The sequence below is a fragment of the Natrix helvetica genome, assembly GCF_964273705.1.
Source record: "Natrix helvetica genome assembly, chromosome: 3".
NCBI classification, from domain to species: Eukaryota; Metazoa; Chordata; class Lepidosauria; order Squamata; family Natricidae; genus Natrix; species Natrix helvetica.
This window is the reverse complement of record NC_138549.1, coordinates 135541702-135559586: the sequence shown is the minus strand read 5'-3', so window position 1 is coordinate 135559586 and position 17885 is coordinate 135541702. Positions and strand designations below refer to the sequence as shown.

The window sequence follows — 17885 nt, the reverse complement described above, 5'->3', positions numbered from 1 at the left end:
CTTGCCTGCAGGGCCGCACTGGAAACAGCGAAGGACTGGCCCGCAGTGCCTTTCCTGGCGAAAACGGAGCTTGGGAGTGCTGTGTGCGGTCCTCCGTGCTCCATTTTCGCTGGCAGAGGGTTGTAGGAGGCCATCGCAGCCGAAACGGAGCTCAAAAGACCATTTTCACTGGAAGAGCAGTTGGGCCACCACAGGCACCCCCTGACAACAATCTGGCCATGCCCACCCTCGCCACACCCATCCCATCCCCCCAAGGTCAAACAAAACCCTGATGTGGCTCTCAATGAAATCGAGTTTGACATCCCTACTCTAGAGCTATGAATCTATCTTTTGATCTTGCTATAGCAGTGGTTCTCCACCTGTGGGTCAGGACCCCTTTGGGGGTCGAATGACCCTTTCAGAGGGGTCGCCTAAGACCATCGGAAAATACATATTTTTGAAAAAATATAGAAAACATAAAATAATTTTATGGTTGGGGGTCACCACAATATGAGGAACTGTATTAAAGGGTCGCGGCATTAGGAAGGTTGAGACCCACTGTGCTATAGCCATGTCCAAGCATTCACATCGCAGATAGCTATACACTTACCATCTACACATGAAGGAGCAGCATGTGTTGTTCCAGCCACCTGACCTGGAAAGCAGGAACATTTCACTGTTTGGGAGCGCTCTTCAATCTTATTCTTATTACAGCATCTGTGGGCAGCAATGACTTCACACGTACCAGGTTCTATGTGCACTGCAAGAAAGGAAAGCATATGGTACACCTATGTTTAAGGAGTAGACAGACATAGAATACATAGAATAAAATAAATAAAGGAAAAAGTAGATCAAAAGGCTTAGCAGTTTTTTTAAAAAAACCTTTGCTAAATGCATTAAATAAGAGCTGAGAAAAAATACAATTTTTCAGCAGCCAACTATCAGCAAGAAGACATGCATCTGGAAAAAAAAATGGTACAATTCACAAATTGTGATTGCTCAGCTAAGGCTCAGCTGACTCCAAAACACCAGCTGTATCTAAAACAACAGGTTCAATTAACTGTGTTTATGGGCAAATCCAATAGTATACTCATTATAAAGTCATTAGCATTGGCTAATGTTGATTCCATAAAAAGGTTCCTCATCAAAACATTGCAAACTGAAAAATTACATTGGTGGCATGTTCTTGTCATAAACTCTGGCAAAAGTGTTTGAGTAAAATGTGGTACAAGCCACACAAGAATACTTTTAGACAGCAATATCCAGTTGAACTTGCATCAACTTTCCCCAACCTGTTGCCTTTCAGATGTGTTGAAACTGCAACTGTCAGAATTGCTATTCCCAAATAATCTAGAGAAATTTCATGATAGGAATGGCTGATATAAATTTACTCATAACTTCACTGCTTTTCAAATCTTCACTAATCCAAAACCAATCTAAATCCAAAGAGAAATTACATGTCATGACAATGGAAGTAATGGACATCAATTTGAGGTCATCTGAAGCTGATTTCTAGATCAATTTGAATTTAATAATTTTGTAGATTTCCCTTTCCTATCATTGCTTTTTTCTCCTTTTATCCTTCTATCCTCTTAAAAGATTTATAGATGAGATACAATTTAATCCAAGAATCTAAGCCATTTATATCTTTTTCTGTTAGTCCAGCAAGTAACAAACTAATAAAGCTATCTTTTATAATACTGCATTCCATTTCCCTTCTGTAACTAGGGTTGAGTCAGCTGATGTATATTTATCAAATTAATTGATTGTTTCTCCTTACTGTCATTTAATTTACATATGATCATCAGTTAAATAAAACTCAAGAATGTTTTTGAGAATTCTAGTAAAAACACTTCATATTTGTTAAGTGTCAATCATTTGATGACTCTTTCCTTTTTGCTATTAATAATGTAATATAAGAAAATTTGCTTAACTTTAATTGCATGTCACAAGAAAGGAAGCATAATGGCCACTTAGTTGGCCCAAAACAGGGGTATCTGGCACTTTACAGAGGCACTTTAAAGGAGTGTTTTGCTGGATTCTTTATAAGGTTGCAGATATGATTCTAATTGTAAAAATGTTCACAAGAATGACGGAAATAATTGAACAATTAATTTCTCTGAAATTACCTCATGTTTAAAAAGAATTACATTAACAGCCCCCTTGATATTTTCCTCAATATCTTTAAATTTGCAAATAAGGTAATAAACAAAGCCAGAGGTATTGAAATAATTTTCTTAAATCTCCTTTCTTCAATGTCCTTCAATGTCCTTCCTATGCATGTGAAAGGGATGCAAGTCTAGGGAGACTTCCTGAACCAGAGGCTCAGGACTTCTCATCAGAAATTTTACTACCATTATATGTATATATATCAGGAAGCAAATCTTGTATTTTATAAAAGTTTTTTCTAAGAAAAGATGCTGAAGATCAGTCTCTTAAAGAGATGGAGGCAGAATTAAAATTATTTGTCCTAGATAGTAAGAAAAGTCCTTGGCTCAGAGCCTACGTATATTTCTGCATTATTACCACTTCCATTTATGTATATTTATTGATATTTCATGGATGTTTTCTACTAATGAACCATCACTTTCATTTCTGCCCTTAATAATCACACAATTATCTATCCTGCAAATGTTTGGTAATAATATTCCTGACTATAAATTTGACACACTGCTTCTCTCTCCCTCTGTCTTTAAATTTGTTAGTAATTCAGTTTTAATGAAAGTTTTCAATATGCAAAAGTAACACAGAGTTTAGCAGAAGTAGATAAAACAGCCAACAAGAATATTCCGGTATATAATCTGAATAAGTAATCACCTCTTGGATTTTAATGATTATGAATACTGCAAAGGAATTTAACAGAACATATTTGACAAAAAGATACAGTTGTCAATTCATAAAGTTATTGTTTGTACATAATAGGTATCTAGCTATTGTTCAGTATATGGAAGTCAGGACACTGCAGCAGACTTAAATGCTTTTTAATAAAGCGTATGACTAGAAATATTTTTCATGAATTAGATTTCAGATATTGCCTTGAGAATATATATTGGAATTCCAGCTTTTTTTCAGTTTTACTTAAAACTCATATGTTCTCACTAAAATATAACCTCAAAAGGACAGTACTTCAAATGTTTGACCGTCCTTCAGAGATGAAGCTGTATTGATACAACTGTAGTTAGCGTGTGGATTCCTGAAGCTCCTTATAGCTCATTGAACACCCAAGATTGTTTTGTAATCTTTCAGTATCTGCTGTTGCTTGAGGTCTTTCTGGTTGCCAGAGTTAATGAATAAATGAACTGTTCTAACCAAATCTATTAATAAAAGTTATGAGAAGCTGGCAGGACTTGAAAGTAACAGGCAGCAGGTAGTAAGTTTGAGGTCTGAGGTAAAGGTGAGCCATGGTTTGCTGAATAGAGAGTCACCAATCCATTCCTGATCTTTATCCGTTCATCGTTATATCACATATTACATATCAATTTAAGGATTGCTGGTCAAGGATTTTTTAGCCAAGCAAACACTTCCCCAAATTTATTCATTTCTTCAGATAATTCTAGAAGGTCATTATGGATTATAATAATGTCATTTATGTTAAGTGTTAATTATAAACAAAATTATATTTAATACCTGTATAAAATTCATATCTTGCAACTCAGTAGGGTACCTCAATATTATTGTCCCAGATCAGTTATATTGAGGCTGAAAAGAGTGCTTGAAATGTTGCGGTCTACGTGACATTTAAACCAGGACTTTTTTTACAGTTCTGACAAGAGAATAAATGGAGTACTCATAAATCAAGCAAATTTTCTATTGTGCTCAATCATAAAGCTGTAAATTAGTCTTCGGGCTCTCAGAATTGCAGTGGGTGAAACAATAGCATTGTTCAAGCCAGATCAGGCATTAAGCTTCCAGCAAACAACCCACACTTGGTTTTAGGCTACAAGAGAAAAGATGGTAGAAATTATTAGGTCCACGATCATGGAATTCATGTAAGCAGGCATGAGCCACGTGGCTTTAAAGAAAGGCTTAAATCTAAGATCTAAAAAGCCCCCACAATGTGTTGAATGATTAAGATGAAGAAGTCAGAAAAGGCAATTATAGAGCTCAGATCAAGGAGCACCAAGTAGAAATACCAGGAAACATGCATTTTAGTAGTCTGGCTTGTTTGTTTCTGTCTTTCAGTAGTGGGATCTTCCTGGGCTTCTCTCATGGAAGCCACTTTCTGTCAGCCAGTGATGGATGGGATGACTTGCTATTATTGCAACTTGATCTTGTGGGGAGTCAGCCAAGATCTATTTTAATATAGTCCTTAGTTCTTTCTCCACTATTTGAACTATTCCCCTATTCAATCTGGGATCAATTTTTGTCCTCCATCCACATCCAGGAGGGTTCACTTCAGTCCCATGGACCTTAAATCCATTAATAGTAATAACAATCATGCTCACACATATAGTATATGAAGCTCTTTAGAGATGTTTTGTAGCCTTTACATTTACCACACTTGGGTATTACTTTCTTCCTTTCCTTTCTGCTTTTCTTTTTCTTTTCTTTTTTTAACCTAAGTTCACTATACCGCACATAATGACACAAAAAGCCTGAACAAGTACTTTTCTCAATTTAAAAGGGATGAGTGACTAATTATGAGATTGGAGATGCCTGTGATAATTAAAGTAAATAGCCTGATTGAGAGATCGCTAAAATCCAAGAATGCCTTTTAACTTTTAAAGGGTACCAATACTTATGTCTATGCCATTTTCAATTGTTTTGTTGTTTACAAGAATATGCTAAGTCATACATCAAAAGCAGAGTATCTGCTCTATATACTTTACAATAAAGAATAATGGAATTTAATTGTGTCAGCTTCAGTTTATTTTACTGCAACTTGGGGTACCAATACTTTTGGCTGCTTTCTCAAGTTTGCTTTGATATTTGCATTTATCAATAGTTTTCTGGGATCCGGTCCCTTTAATCTGATCAGTAGAGGAAAACATTATGGAAAAGTTCTGAAATCTGTGTAATTCTCTGGAGGAATTATTCACATCCATATGAATTTTCAGTCTTTTGACTCTGCTTTTTGTGATTAAAATGATTAGTAATACAAAATACAATACAAAAATACAAAATACAAAATGATTAGTAATACAAAATACAATACAATACAAAAGAGGACTCCCTCAAAAAACGTCCCTAGTTAGAATTTTCTACAAAGGAATGAAAAATGGCAGGTAAGTACACCATGAATGCTTTTCTGGAAGGAAACTGTTTGGCAACTGTCAGGTATAAGGATTTCACCATGTCCAACTATCGTAGGTTATGTAGTAGTGCATGCATTTCCATACCTGAAAAAGATGCCGCTGCATTAGAGAAGTGCTGCACTTCCAAATGCTCCAGCAAACCTCTTGTTTTTAAAGTATGCACAACCAGATTAACAGATCAACTTGTTTTAAAATTAGTGCAGAAACCTAACAAGATGGATTTGAACATAAAAGAGATATTGGAGGTGGGGGAGGCTAAATAAATTGAAGGGAGCAGTTGCTGACAAGAAGTGTCTCAGGACTTTTTCCTATTATTTTGCATAATGAATATTTCTACTTTTTCATGTAAGTTTATATAGGTTTTGTCCTAAATGTGAAAGTGATACTTTTACATATTCTAATGCTTATGATGAAGAGGAATCTGGGGACCACTGCTGTAAATGCCAGGGCAGTTTCAAATATTACTTGCAATTTATTAGTATGACATATTGCCTTTGTTTAACTGAGAATCTCGTTTCAGATAATTAAAATTATTTAGATGCATATTCCTAGTAAGTACATTCTTCACAACAAACAAAATTCAACACCCACAATGCTACCCCCATTTTCTCATACTGTTATCTGTGAAAAATGGCTTGGGATATTTATAAGTTTTGGGAAGTTGGGCATAGTTTTATAGAAAGTCTGAAGCTATTACACTTTATATTAAACTTATAAATTATATATAATGTATAAACTTATAAATTATATATAATTTATGTTTAATATTCTGTGCAAAAAAGTAAATGCATAATGCTTGTAAAAATATGTTTAGTTGATAAATTAAATACATTTTTAATCTTTAGGCTACATGTAGCTGGATAACCTTTCTGCAACTGCTGAAACACCCCAGACTAGATACAGTCAAAATGTTAAGCCTTATTTTTAAATAGAAGAAAAGTTTGGGAAATTTAGACATGCAAAATAAATGTCCTAAATATTGTCTTAGCTTAAGGAACATATTGCTCTTTATTAAATGTTATCTCTATCTTCCCAGAACAAAACAACTGAGTTGATTTTTCCCATTTTCAAAGTAGTTTTGGGACACATGGCCTCTAATGAGCTGTAGCTATGCCCAGATCATTTTATTTAACAAGCACAGTATTAGCATTTTTCCTAAAACTAATAGAAATTCTGAGAATATAGAGCTAAAGTGTTTCATCAGCAAAATAAATCTTAAATAACAAAGGAAATTTTAAAGAACATTATTAAATGATTACAAAAGCATGTTGCAGTTCACCTAGGACTGAACAATTTACTCTCCCAATTAAAGACTGGCTTTCAAATGCTTCTTGATGTGAATCAGAAATTATCTGAACTTGGAAAAATAATTATGGTAGATAAGATTTTATCTGTGATATGCTTAGATGTGTAGAGGTTAATCTTCACATATTAGTTTTTCTACATATAGCCCTAAATAGTCTGAGACTTGGGATCTAAAAATTTTGCATTTGTTTTAATTTTTCATTAATATTTTAATTTTTAAATATAATACAATAATTTTTCTGAAGCCAGAGGTGCGTTCCTACCAGTTTGACCCAGTTCGGCCGAACTGGTAGTGGAATGCTGGCATGGGTCGCAGAACCGGCAGCAACCCAGGCTGGCCACTCCCCCAAACCGGTTCCCTGGTTGCCACTGCCACCATCTTTTTTTTTAGTTTGCGCATGCACAGAATAATTTCCATTGAACTATGCATGTGCATGCAGCACACATCCAGTATGCTTGCAGCATGCATCCAGTGAACACATGCACAAGAAGTGCATGCAGGAGCAAACCGGCAGTAACCCTGGCTGAAACCCACCCCTGCCTGAAGCCCACTGTCTCTTCCTGTCAATAGTTAGATACATGTTGAATAAATATACTGGTATAAGTGTATTACTTTTGACTTGAGGTTACAGATCACACACAAAGTATACATAGATGACCTCGTAGGAGAAGGCTGCAAAAGTCACATATTGAGGGACAGACTGTGGGTAAGATAACTTTCAAGGATGATAATTCTGGAAAGAACAGCCAGTGACTCAAAAATAGAGGGAATTTTGAGAAAAGGGACAGAGCTTGTCAGCCAGATTTATGTATCATCTGAACAATTGTCCCCAATATTCCAAAGGAATCTCTGAGGCTTTTTTCAATGTCTTCTTTCTAGCGAAGGGAGGGAGGGAGGGAGGGAGGGAGGGAGGGAGGAAGGAAGGAAGGAAGGAAGGAAGGAAGGAAGGAAGGAAGGAAGGAAGGAAGGAAGGAAGGAAGATTTTTGCCAGCTTCCCAGAAGGAAACTCACTGAGGAAGCCAGCAGAAAGATCACAGTCACTTCTACTCCTACTGCCTTTTTTTGCCCACTCTTGGTTATTTAGTGAAATACTTCTCAGCTATTAAGTGAATTATATAAATAATCAGCTGAGAAGGCGAACATTAGAAAACCCATATTGGAGCAGATCATAACTTACCTAGTCCAGCATTCTGTTTCTACAATGTAACACAAAATATTCAATGGCAACCTATCACAAGTAGCCACTGATACCCTCCACAATTTCAATTCCCCTGAAAATGTCCATCTTGGTGAATATTTGCTAAGTCTTATAATTGTGAATGACAAACAATTCTGCAGTCTTTCCTGTCCAATGTAACTGCAGGAGTAGGGTTGGGTTATTAAAAAAAGTCAGGATTACAGGTATCATTGTGCAATCAAAGACTTGGCCATTTTAAAATATTTGTGATGTGCATTAAAAAAGGTTTTGTGCCACTCATCTTGAGTTATTTTTAAATTCCCCTGGTGCATGTCTTTGCTGGTTGCCTTGGTGTAGTTAGTAATCCAGTACATAGTGAGATGGGAGGCCATATAAATTTGTTAATAAACAAGCAGACAAACCCAGGTGCTTCTCTCCAATTTGCCAAGATCCCATGTTATTAGCTTTTATTAGCTCTTAGTTAATTATTAAAATTAGTGTGGGAATTTAGAACTCTTAAATTTGGAGAACCTGGTATAACATTTGCTAGCCTCCAATTTAATTGTGCTCTATGTTTAATAACTCCCTCAATTTGACTCAAAACTCCTATAATTTAGCTTTGTTGAATTATCTGTTTGATGGATGGATAAATGGATGGATATATTGTATTTGGTTTTGCTCATAGGCCACAACACAGAGAACCAGACCATAAACCAACCAACAGACATAAAATACAAAATATAAGTTTGCGTAACATAAGCCTTCAGGTAGGAAGGTTGCAAATGGCAATCACATGACTCTAGAATGCTGGAATTTTCCCATCTCCTTCACACAGTAACTCTGGGCAGTATACAAATAAAATCTTAATGAGAAAAGATGTTGAAATTATGTATAAAAAACATGGAGTCAAATACAATATGTAATAAAGAATTGAAAAGAGGCAGATAAATCAAAAATTATGTAAAACATTTTATAAGGTATTCAAAGTTATTTACCAATTAATAAAATGTAATATGAAACTTTTGAAAAGACATTTGACTACAGTACATATTTCTTGTTCTAAAAATACAGTACATATTTCTTGTTCCACTTCTTGATCACATCATCATTTATATTTTGACCAGACTTAAAATATACTTGACTTAAAAAAAAAGAATGAGTTACATTGTCATAGAACACTATATGCACAAGTTTTTTGCACTGATGTAAATGGTTATGATTTGAAATATATAAAAAGTCTACTACAGGAAACACTGTTTTTTATGCTGAATTCTAAGGGAAGACACAGCAGTGTTTGTAGATATGTTAACTAACTGGGTTGAGATGCATGGCACTTAAAGCTCTGTTTTTTTTGTTAAAGCTAGCTGTGGAACAGTAATTATTCCCTCATAGGACATTCTTTTGAAATTGCTAGTATTTCCAATGATCAATACTAAGAGCCTACATATTCTATGGAAGTAGTTCATAAGCTAAACAAGAGAGAAAAATAAAAATGAAGAGATGAAAAAAAATTCTAGCACCAAAGAGTCTCATAAGTATAGCAGAGAACTGGAATCTAGACCCTTGGGCCTGCTTTGGGATTTCTTCTCAGAGATTATGAATTCTGAAACCAGCTAGGTGACCTTGGGACTATCACTTCCTCTCAGACCTAGAAGGGAGACAATGGCAAACCTTGCCCCCAAAAATTGCAGGAACCTTTCTTGGCAGTCTCAAGAATCAGACACAACTTGAATGGAATAAAAAAAATAATTGAAATGTAATATACTGTAGGCAATTAGTACCATAAGCCGTTTCATTCTACCTCAGTTGACCAACAATACAAAACCTGCCATTCACTCATTGCCTTGTGCTACCCTGCCAAAGTCCCTGGAATGGCAAAGATTTCCTTATTCTGTCTAAAGGAAGGAGGAATAGTGCCTCTCTCCAACCTTTTCAGCATATAGTGACCACCTCCTTTATTATTTCAAATCAGCAGGTTCCCAATAAATAAAGTGGGCTAATAAGTTATGTTTCATAAGCAACCTGCTCATGTTCAAGGCACGTATTAACTAGTCCGCAGATTTAAATGACTGCCTCAGGAGTTGCTGGGAGCAGCCACATGCTATTTTCTTTGAAGGAGGAAAGTCTTAGAGTAGTAAGTATCAACTGATCCTCAAGAGAAAAAAAGGAGTAGGAAGTTCTGTCTGTTTGAAATAATTATTTTAGTTCACACTCATTTCTGTCTGTGTGACTGTTTTAAGCCTTGTTAATGAAAGGGGCTTGCAGAAATAGTAGGAAAGAAAATAATTTGGGTGGCATCTAATATTCAATTTTAAAAAGGTGATTGCAATCATTGTAATTGACACCACCCCAAAATTAAGATATTCAAAAATAGCATAGTAAATAGCATCCAAACTTTCAATCCTATTTCTTGAAAGAGCATAAGTATGCACAAGGCTGAAACATCTAAACAACTATATTATGGGATAAAGTAACATTAATATATTTCTTTGAAATTAATAGGTGTTAATGAGACGAACCTGTCTTAATTTCATGAAGAACTAAAATCCCAAAATCATTTCTAAAGCTATGCCTTAATCTTATTCTTTACTACAGCTTTTGTAATTTTTCATCCCTCAAAAATACAATTTTATTTCACCAAGCTAAAAGGATGGGGCATAGCTTCAAAGTAAAATCTTGCTTTAGTATAGGAAAAAAATATTTTAACCACCTGATTAAAAAGATCTCAGCAGCAGGAAAAAATAATCCTATAATGAAATGTGTCATTATATTCAAAACAGATCAACTTCTTTGTCTCTAATTTATAGTTCTGCTATGACAAATCTCGTAAATTCACTGTTTTCTTTTGATTGTGTTTTTATATAAATATAAATTATCATATTTTTCTTTCCTCATAAAGACAATGTCTTTCAATGCTGATACTAATTATAGGTTTATGACAGCCGTTACCTTTTTCTCCTGTAATGATTTTGAGAAGAATAATGCTTTATGTATTCCCAAGAGACTACATGAATATGCTTTCTTAATATTCCAATACCTATTCTGTAATTACAAGAATTAGAGTTGCTCCAATTCAGAGGACTGCATTAATTCCAACTGAATTTGGAGTGATTTGTTCATTTGTTGAAATGCCTTTTACAACAAGGGACAGGACAGTTTGTATATATTTAGATTTCATTTATGTAAACATAATGGAATGGAAAACCGGGGAGGGGAAGCCACCCTTATTTTGTTTCTCTCATCTCTGGAGAAACTCCTAGATTTTAATTGCCTGTAAAACATTGATTTTTATCTGTTTAAATGTTAATATTCTTTCCTGCATTGTTGTCTTTATTCCGTTAGTTTTGTTTTTCCACTGCTTTTTATTTTTTTATGCATGCTACTTTTTTAAAAAATCATCTTGTTATCTACCCAGAGATCTCTCATTGTTTGACAGATTGAAAAATGATAGTTGAGATTTTCTCAAGCTGGCAGAGAGACACAAAGACTATGCTTGTTTTTTCTCCCACTAGGAGTTACTTTATTATTCAAAATTAAAATGTCTTATTCCTTACTTTTAACCTTAATGCTAAGTTTATATTTATGTCCATTTCTTATTTATTTTCTTGCTTATCAAACAAGCTAACAATAAACAGCCCAATCTAATAACTACCAAGACAACTCCCAGTAACACCGACAAGGCAAGCCACCAGAATATACAATGAGAAGAAACTCTACTAGCACTGATGGATGTTACTTAGGTTGGGCAATGAAAGGTCTGCACAAAAACAACCAAGTTAAGAGAGCACCAAGGACCCCTCAGAAATAAAAGCCCATGTTTGCTATAGATTACAGCAGAAGGGACTAACTAACAATTTTCTCAAAACCGTTTCTAAAGGTTTCTCTAAATCTCAGAAATCTGAATGTCTGGAAACTGCAGGTAATAGGGGGGGGGGGGGAGATGCCATAACTGACATTTAATGTTGAGATTAGCAGGATTTGTTTACCTCCTCACTTGACAGAGTTGAAGCCAAAGAGTATTCAATTCATGACACTTTACTGTCTGAATCTGAGATTACTCTTTAAAAGTTTCTGCTGCACTTCAGCAGGAGGGAGATTTAATTTGGGGTGAAAAAAAAACCCAAAAAGATTCTATCCATTTCACTGCAGCCTTCTTATTTGCCCAAGGTAAGGGTTCTTAATGCCTTCCGCACATGGCCAGGAGAATAAAATAATGGGGCAATAAAGATTAGGCTGTAAGAGAAGCATTATAATTAATGAGCAAGAATTATTATCAATGGAATAATTGTCAATTCAGGATAGATACACATTTTAAAACTATGAGAACAGTTGCACACAAAAGGATAAAAAACTGGCACCATGGGTTTTTATTTACACGAAGAGGCCAAGGGTATATTTCTTGTGTTATGTTACAGTTGTGGCATTTTAAAGACTGACAGATTTATTGCACTCATAAGCTTTTTTGTAGACTAGAGTTCCCTTCATGCATATAAATCAATTACAAGATATGTTAACTTCTCTAGATAATCTCTTTCATACTTGAGCACTGACAAAAGTAGAGAAATATTATGAACTATTTGGCAAAAATGCCATGAAATGTTACCTTGAAAGCTTTCTGAACATTTTAGCCTCGTAGGACTCCTATGAGGCAGTTTTAAAATGCAGTACAGAGTAATGCTCAAGGCTTCCTAGAGTGTCACTGATGAACACAGATTTCAATTTCTCATATCTGTATCCAGCATTCTAGCTACCCCACAGGTATTACTTAATACACAGAGAGAAAACTCTAGGAAGCTTAAAACTAAAATAAGCTGTTTTCCATTCTGATTTATTCTATTTTGATGTTGTAGGGTATAGCCTTATTAATCAAAAAGTTACACTGTCTCTTGAAATAGGTGCACCACTATGACTACATGAGAAAGAAAGCAATGTGCATTAATTTCCTTTTTAAACAACAAATAAAAAAAACCCTGGTCGGTTAGTCAACCCGGCTATAAAGCAACTATGAATCACAACAGAGCTCACCTCTAGGTGAGATATTTGTCTTCATAAATATGTATTTCTTTACGTTTACTTGTGTCTCACTTAAGCTTGAAATATTGGAAGGATTTTCTGAGGAAGAGAAAATGTTTAGAAATTGTGTTTAGAATTCTTCATCACTGCAAGCGTTCCAATATCTGTTCCAATAGCAAACTGAACTTAGCTCAGGGAACCTTCTCAGCAAGACACTCAAACCACATGTTTCATTTGCAGCTGCAATAACACCTGAATAATATAATCATCATTAGCGATGGAACATCCAAACCTTCAAGAGGCAAGCTGTTCCAATGATTAATTGTTTTCACTGTCAGGAACTTAATATGGTGCACAAACTACAGAATCAACCGATAGCACAAAATTATAATGCAGAGAAGAGATCCATAAAATAGATACAAATATGTTTTGACCTCAGATATGTAGTGGGTGCTAAAATCCATACAAGATAAGCATTTTTTTAAAAAAAATGTGTTAGGCTTCTTTTTTTTATTTTGCTAAGTGCTATTTTGTATAGGCACCAGGCTAGAAAACAAGACACCAAGTCCTGTCTTAGCCCTGAAAGCCAGCTGGATAACCCTGGACCAGTCACTCCCTCATAGCACGAACTGCCTCATAGGGTTGTTGTGTGGGAAGGAGATAGAGGAAGGAGGATGTGTCAGATATGTTCACCACCTTGAGTTATTTGTAAAAATAATAAAGGCAGGATACAGATAAATAAAATGTTCGCTTTACTATACAAAAAAGAAAAAAGAAAAAACACATATTGTGTGGATGAATTCATTCAGCTAAGTTTTTAAATAAGCCATTAAATCTTTACCAGATAAAATTATATTCATTGGTCTTTCCATTATACAGATGACAGACAAGCCATCACAAAAACAGCTCATATTTATAATCCAAAAGCTAAACCTAGAGTGGTTCTACCTTTCCAACATGGAATAATAATCATTTTTGTCAGTGGTGGGGCCGGCAGCTGCTACCAGTTTGCTCAGGAATGCACTGCGCGTGCATTTGCAATGCAACAAAAATTGCTCTGCGCATGCTCAGAAGCAAAAAACAAGATGGTGGCACCTATGGCGCTGCTCGGAGAACCAGTTCATCAGTGTGGCATGCCTGGATCGCTCCCGGTTCCAATGACCTACGTCGCCAAGCTACTACCAGTTCGGCTGAACCAGGCCGAACCGGTAGGAACCCACCACATATTTTTGTGCTACTTTTCACAACCAATACTTCTAAATTCCTGAAATGTACACATACACAAATGCACACAGATATTTTGCATTCCCAGTTTTAAACTGTATCTATTGTATCAATAAAACAATGGATATCAGTTCAAAATAGGGCACTAGAAAAAGCTCTTATTTTTCATTTTGGCCCTAATGAAATTAATTACTAGACCCGATTAAACAAACTTTATAAGTGAGAAAGAATACTTTGCTGAATTAATCTCATTTTAAGATCATATGAAACATATTGTGCTTTAAGATATTATCAGATAAAGATATATTTGTTAAAATGATATTTCAATTCTTTATTCCACAGATCTTAAAAATAAGTGGTATCAACCCTAATAATACAGTTTCATAGTAGTTATAAAAAATACCAGATTCAGAATCATCTAAAGCACATTGCAATAGAAAGAGTAACTCAGGAATTGTCGATGCTGCTGAACATCTTGATTAATTTGCATTTTAGTTGAATATAGAGTAATTTTGCAGTTTACAAATTTAGTTTTATTATAACCTGAATAATTTAAAACATTTTTCACAAACATCTAATCTAAAATATTAATAGCTCTGACAACAACAATTTAAAAAGATTATCCCAATGTATAAATTTGCCATATGTCTTGCATTCTGTAATATACAAAATGCAAACACAAAATGCAAAATTACTATGGCTAAAAATACAGCCAAGCATTTTTCATAATGTTAAAGAAGTTGTATAACACCTTTTGAATTTTGTCATATATGTTTTTATGTTATAAGAGACATTAAAATCTAATAACCAAAAAATCCCTATTGTTTTATATCAATATATTTATTTAGGGAATAAAACCCCTGATAAATTTACTTTGTTATATTGCTTCCAACTTGAATATGAGTTATCTTAAGTAGTAAATTCAATTAAGTAAAATACACACTTGGAATGGAAATGGAAATAGATTCGGTGTGCTTAGTCTGGATAGACTGACAAACATCAGCATCCAGAAATCAGTGACATGACATGCATCCCGACAGCACCTATATTTGATGCAAACTATGTTATTCAAGTCATAATTGTGATGCTATTACACACAAAATGCCATCCTGGTTTATAACATTTGTCCAGGCCAACCACTTCCAGAATATATTCAATTAATTGTACTTGGCATACATTTTCTTTAAATATATGGGATTCCATCTCAACCATCCCCAGTTTCAGGTTAGGGGAGATTGGGCTTAGCAGTTCCTCTCAAGGCTTTTTATTGAACATTTAAAGGCTTAGAGTAGGGATGTCAAACTCAAGGCCCGAGGGCCGGATCTGGCCCATGAGGTGCATAGATTTTGCCCTTGGGCTGCCCTGGAAACTGGCCCGTAGTGCCTCAGCCAGAAAAACCAGAGCTCAGAAGGGCCAGGTGTGGCTCTCCCAAGCTCCATTTTTGCTTGCAGAGGGTTGCAAGAGGCTGTTGCAGCTGAAAACAGAGCTCAGCAGCCAATTTTCACTGGCAGAGCACTTGGGTCACCACAGGCGCCCCCGACACGGGTGACATCGACCTGGCCATGCCCACCCTGGCCATACACACACCAGCCCCCTGAGGTCAAACACAACCTTGATGCAGCCCTCAACGAAATAGAGTTTGACACCCCTGTCTTAGAGTAAATGGACTAATGGACCTTTGACATAGGAGCAGGAACTCTGCAGACAAATAGATCTACTTACTGATCAATCTCTATTGTTACGTGAGTAGACATCCATCATGCCACAGAATTCCCTTCACTTTCTTCCTGCCCATAATTCATCCTACACATGTCCCTAATGAACAAGTAATTTGGGCTTAAAATGTTATTCTTCGTGCAGCATTTAAAAACACTATTTTCACCTTTTAAATATTATTCAATAATTCAAAATGATTCAGTAAGTCAGGGCTTGTCATGATATGAAAATGCATACAAAATGAATTTACATCGACCTCTAAACACATTAAAAACAAAAATACCATGTTTCCCCAAAAATATGACATGTCCTGATAATAAGGCCATTTTTCTGGTGGGCAAAAATATAAGCCCTCCCCCACAAATAAGCCTCCTGGACAAGCCCCCCACCTCCGGCCAGGCAGACCGCTGCTCACCAACCTAGCGGTATCCCGAAGGTGCCAAGCCGCGGGAACAGGGGGGGAGGCAAAGGTGATTGTGTTGCTTGGCACCTTCGGGCTACCGCTGGGTTGGTGAGCAGCGCTGTGCCCATCTGAAGAGGGGGGTTGCCCAGAGGGCTCCCAAAGATCCAGGGCACAGTCTCATGGGTGAATGGCTGTGTTGCGCTGTCGCAGGAACGCAATACAACAGCCATGAAGCGACCACACTCATGAGTAGCCACCCGGCAAATCCCCTTTCCACCCGGGCACAGAGCCATTCACTGACCTAGGGGTACTGCCAAGCCGTGTGAGCGCCTGTGGGCCAGCTGCCAGCAGAGCGTACAACCATAGAGCTTACACCCAGAGCGGCCACTGCTGGAAGACTCGGTTTGGAAGCTGCCGTAAAAGCCATGCTGGGATGGCGGTGGCAGCGGAGGTGCCCTGGCTCTGCAGGGAGAGGTGGGCCAAGACATTGTGAGGCTGGAAGGCACATGAGCGAGAGCGGAACAACCGCTCACACAATCCCCCCGCTCCAGCCGTGCAGAGCGCCATTCACTGGCATTTCGAAGGCGCCAAGCCATGGAAGCCGGGCAATGGCGAACAGGTGCTCATGTGGCTTGGCGATACCCCTAGGTCAGTGAATGGTGCTGTGCCCGGCTGGAAAGGGGGTTTGCCGGATGGCTGCTCGTGAGCGTGGTTGCTTCATGGCTGTCGTGTTACGCTGCTGTGACAGCACAACACAGCCATTCGCCCATGAGGCTGTGCCCGGCTGTTTGGGAGCCCACAACCCCAAAACAATAAACCCTCCCCTCACAATAAGGCCCAAGCCATATTTCGTGGGTAAAAAGAAAATAAGACCCTATCTTTTTTGGGGGGGAAACACGGTAGGATTTTACATGCACAAAATATCAACACAGAGAGTCTTGCTATGGCTGAATAAATTCATGGTTATGGTTTGGGAGAATGTATGATAATGGCAATATACAGATTTACAGCTATCCCCATCATGTCAGCTAATGCCAGCTGACAAAGCTCCAAGGATCTGCTTAGGGCTTTTATTTCATATCAAGTATCTGTGGAAAGAAAGAAAAAAACCTGCTCTACAGTGGATGCATAATGAGAATGATAGGAGTTTCTCCCTCAAACCTCCCCTCTTTTTTTTTCTTGCTGAGCTGGAAGAAAATGTTTATCAGTTCTGTCTGAGAAGGCAAATCAAGTGCTTAATGCTGAACAGCGGGAAACCGTGGGAGAGCTGGGGACAATTTCCTGCCCTGTGTGCCATGCTTTTCACTCCAGTTTAGCTGTCATTTTCCCTCCTGATTTCCCCTATCTTTTTTTTAAGGAAAACTTATCTTGCAGAAGCATATATACATTGTAAAAGAAGAGAGTACATGAATCCTGGATATACAAATAAAATTAAAGCTTTGTCCTAATCCAGATGACCTGTAAAAAGGAGCAGTCAAGCACATTTTATGCCCTCATCTAGACGACATTAGCTGCCTCTCTCCAAAAATATAAATGGCTTCTCCAATCACCCAGTGATCAAAAAATATATAGGCGACAAAGCCCTTAAGAAATGAAAACAAAAATCCATTTCATGATAAACATTTTCCTGTGTGACTAAAATGACCTCTGATGATCCAAAAGAGAAGGAGAGGAGTAGACTAGTATAAAATATAATGCCAATATGTGCATTTAGCGTATATGTAAGTAGTCAAGAAACTTCTCAGGCATTTGGTGTCACTCTACAATTTTATAAAATGTCAGACACAAAAAAATAAAAATGAAGTATTTGTA

At 36.8% G+C, this 17885-nt stretch overlaps 1 protein-coding gene across 1 annotated transcript in view; it reads right to left on the bottom strand.

The window, feature by feature from the left end:
* The window catches only part of TAFA3 (TAFA chemokine like family member 3), a 116297-nt gene that overhangs the window by 17753 nt on the left and 80659 nt on the right, over window positions 1-17885 (bottom strand). Inside the window, exon 4 of the mRNA XM_081947488.1 lies at window positions 590-739. Within this exon, the coding sequence (XP_081803614.1) occupies window positions 590-739 (150 nt within the window). The remainder of the gene's footprint in view (window positions 1-589; window positions 740-17885) is intronic.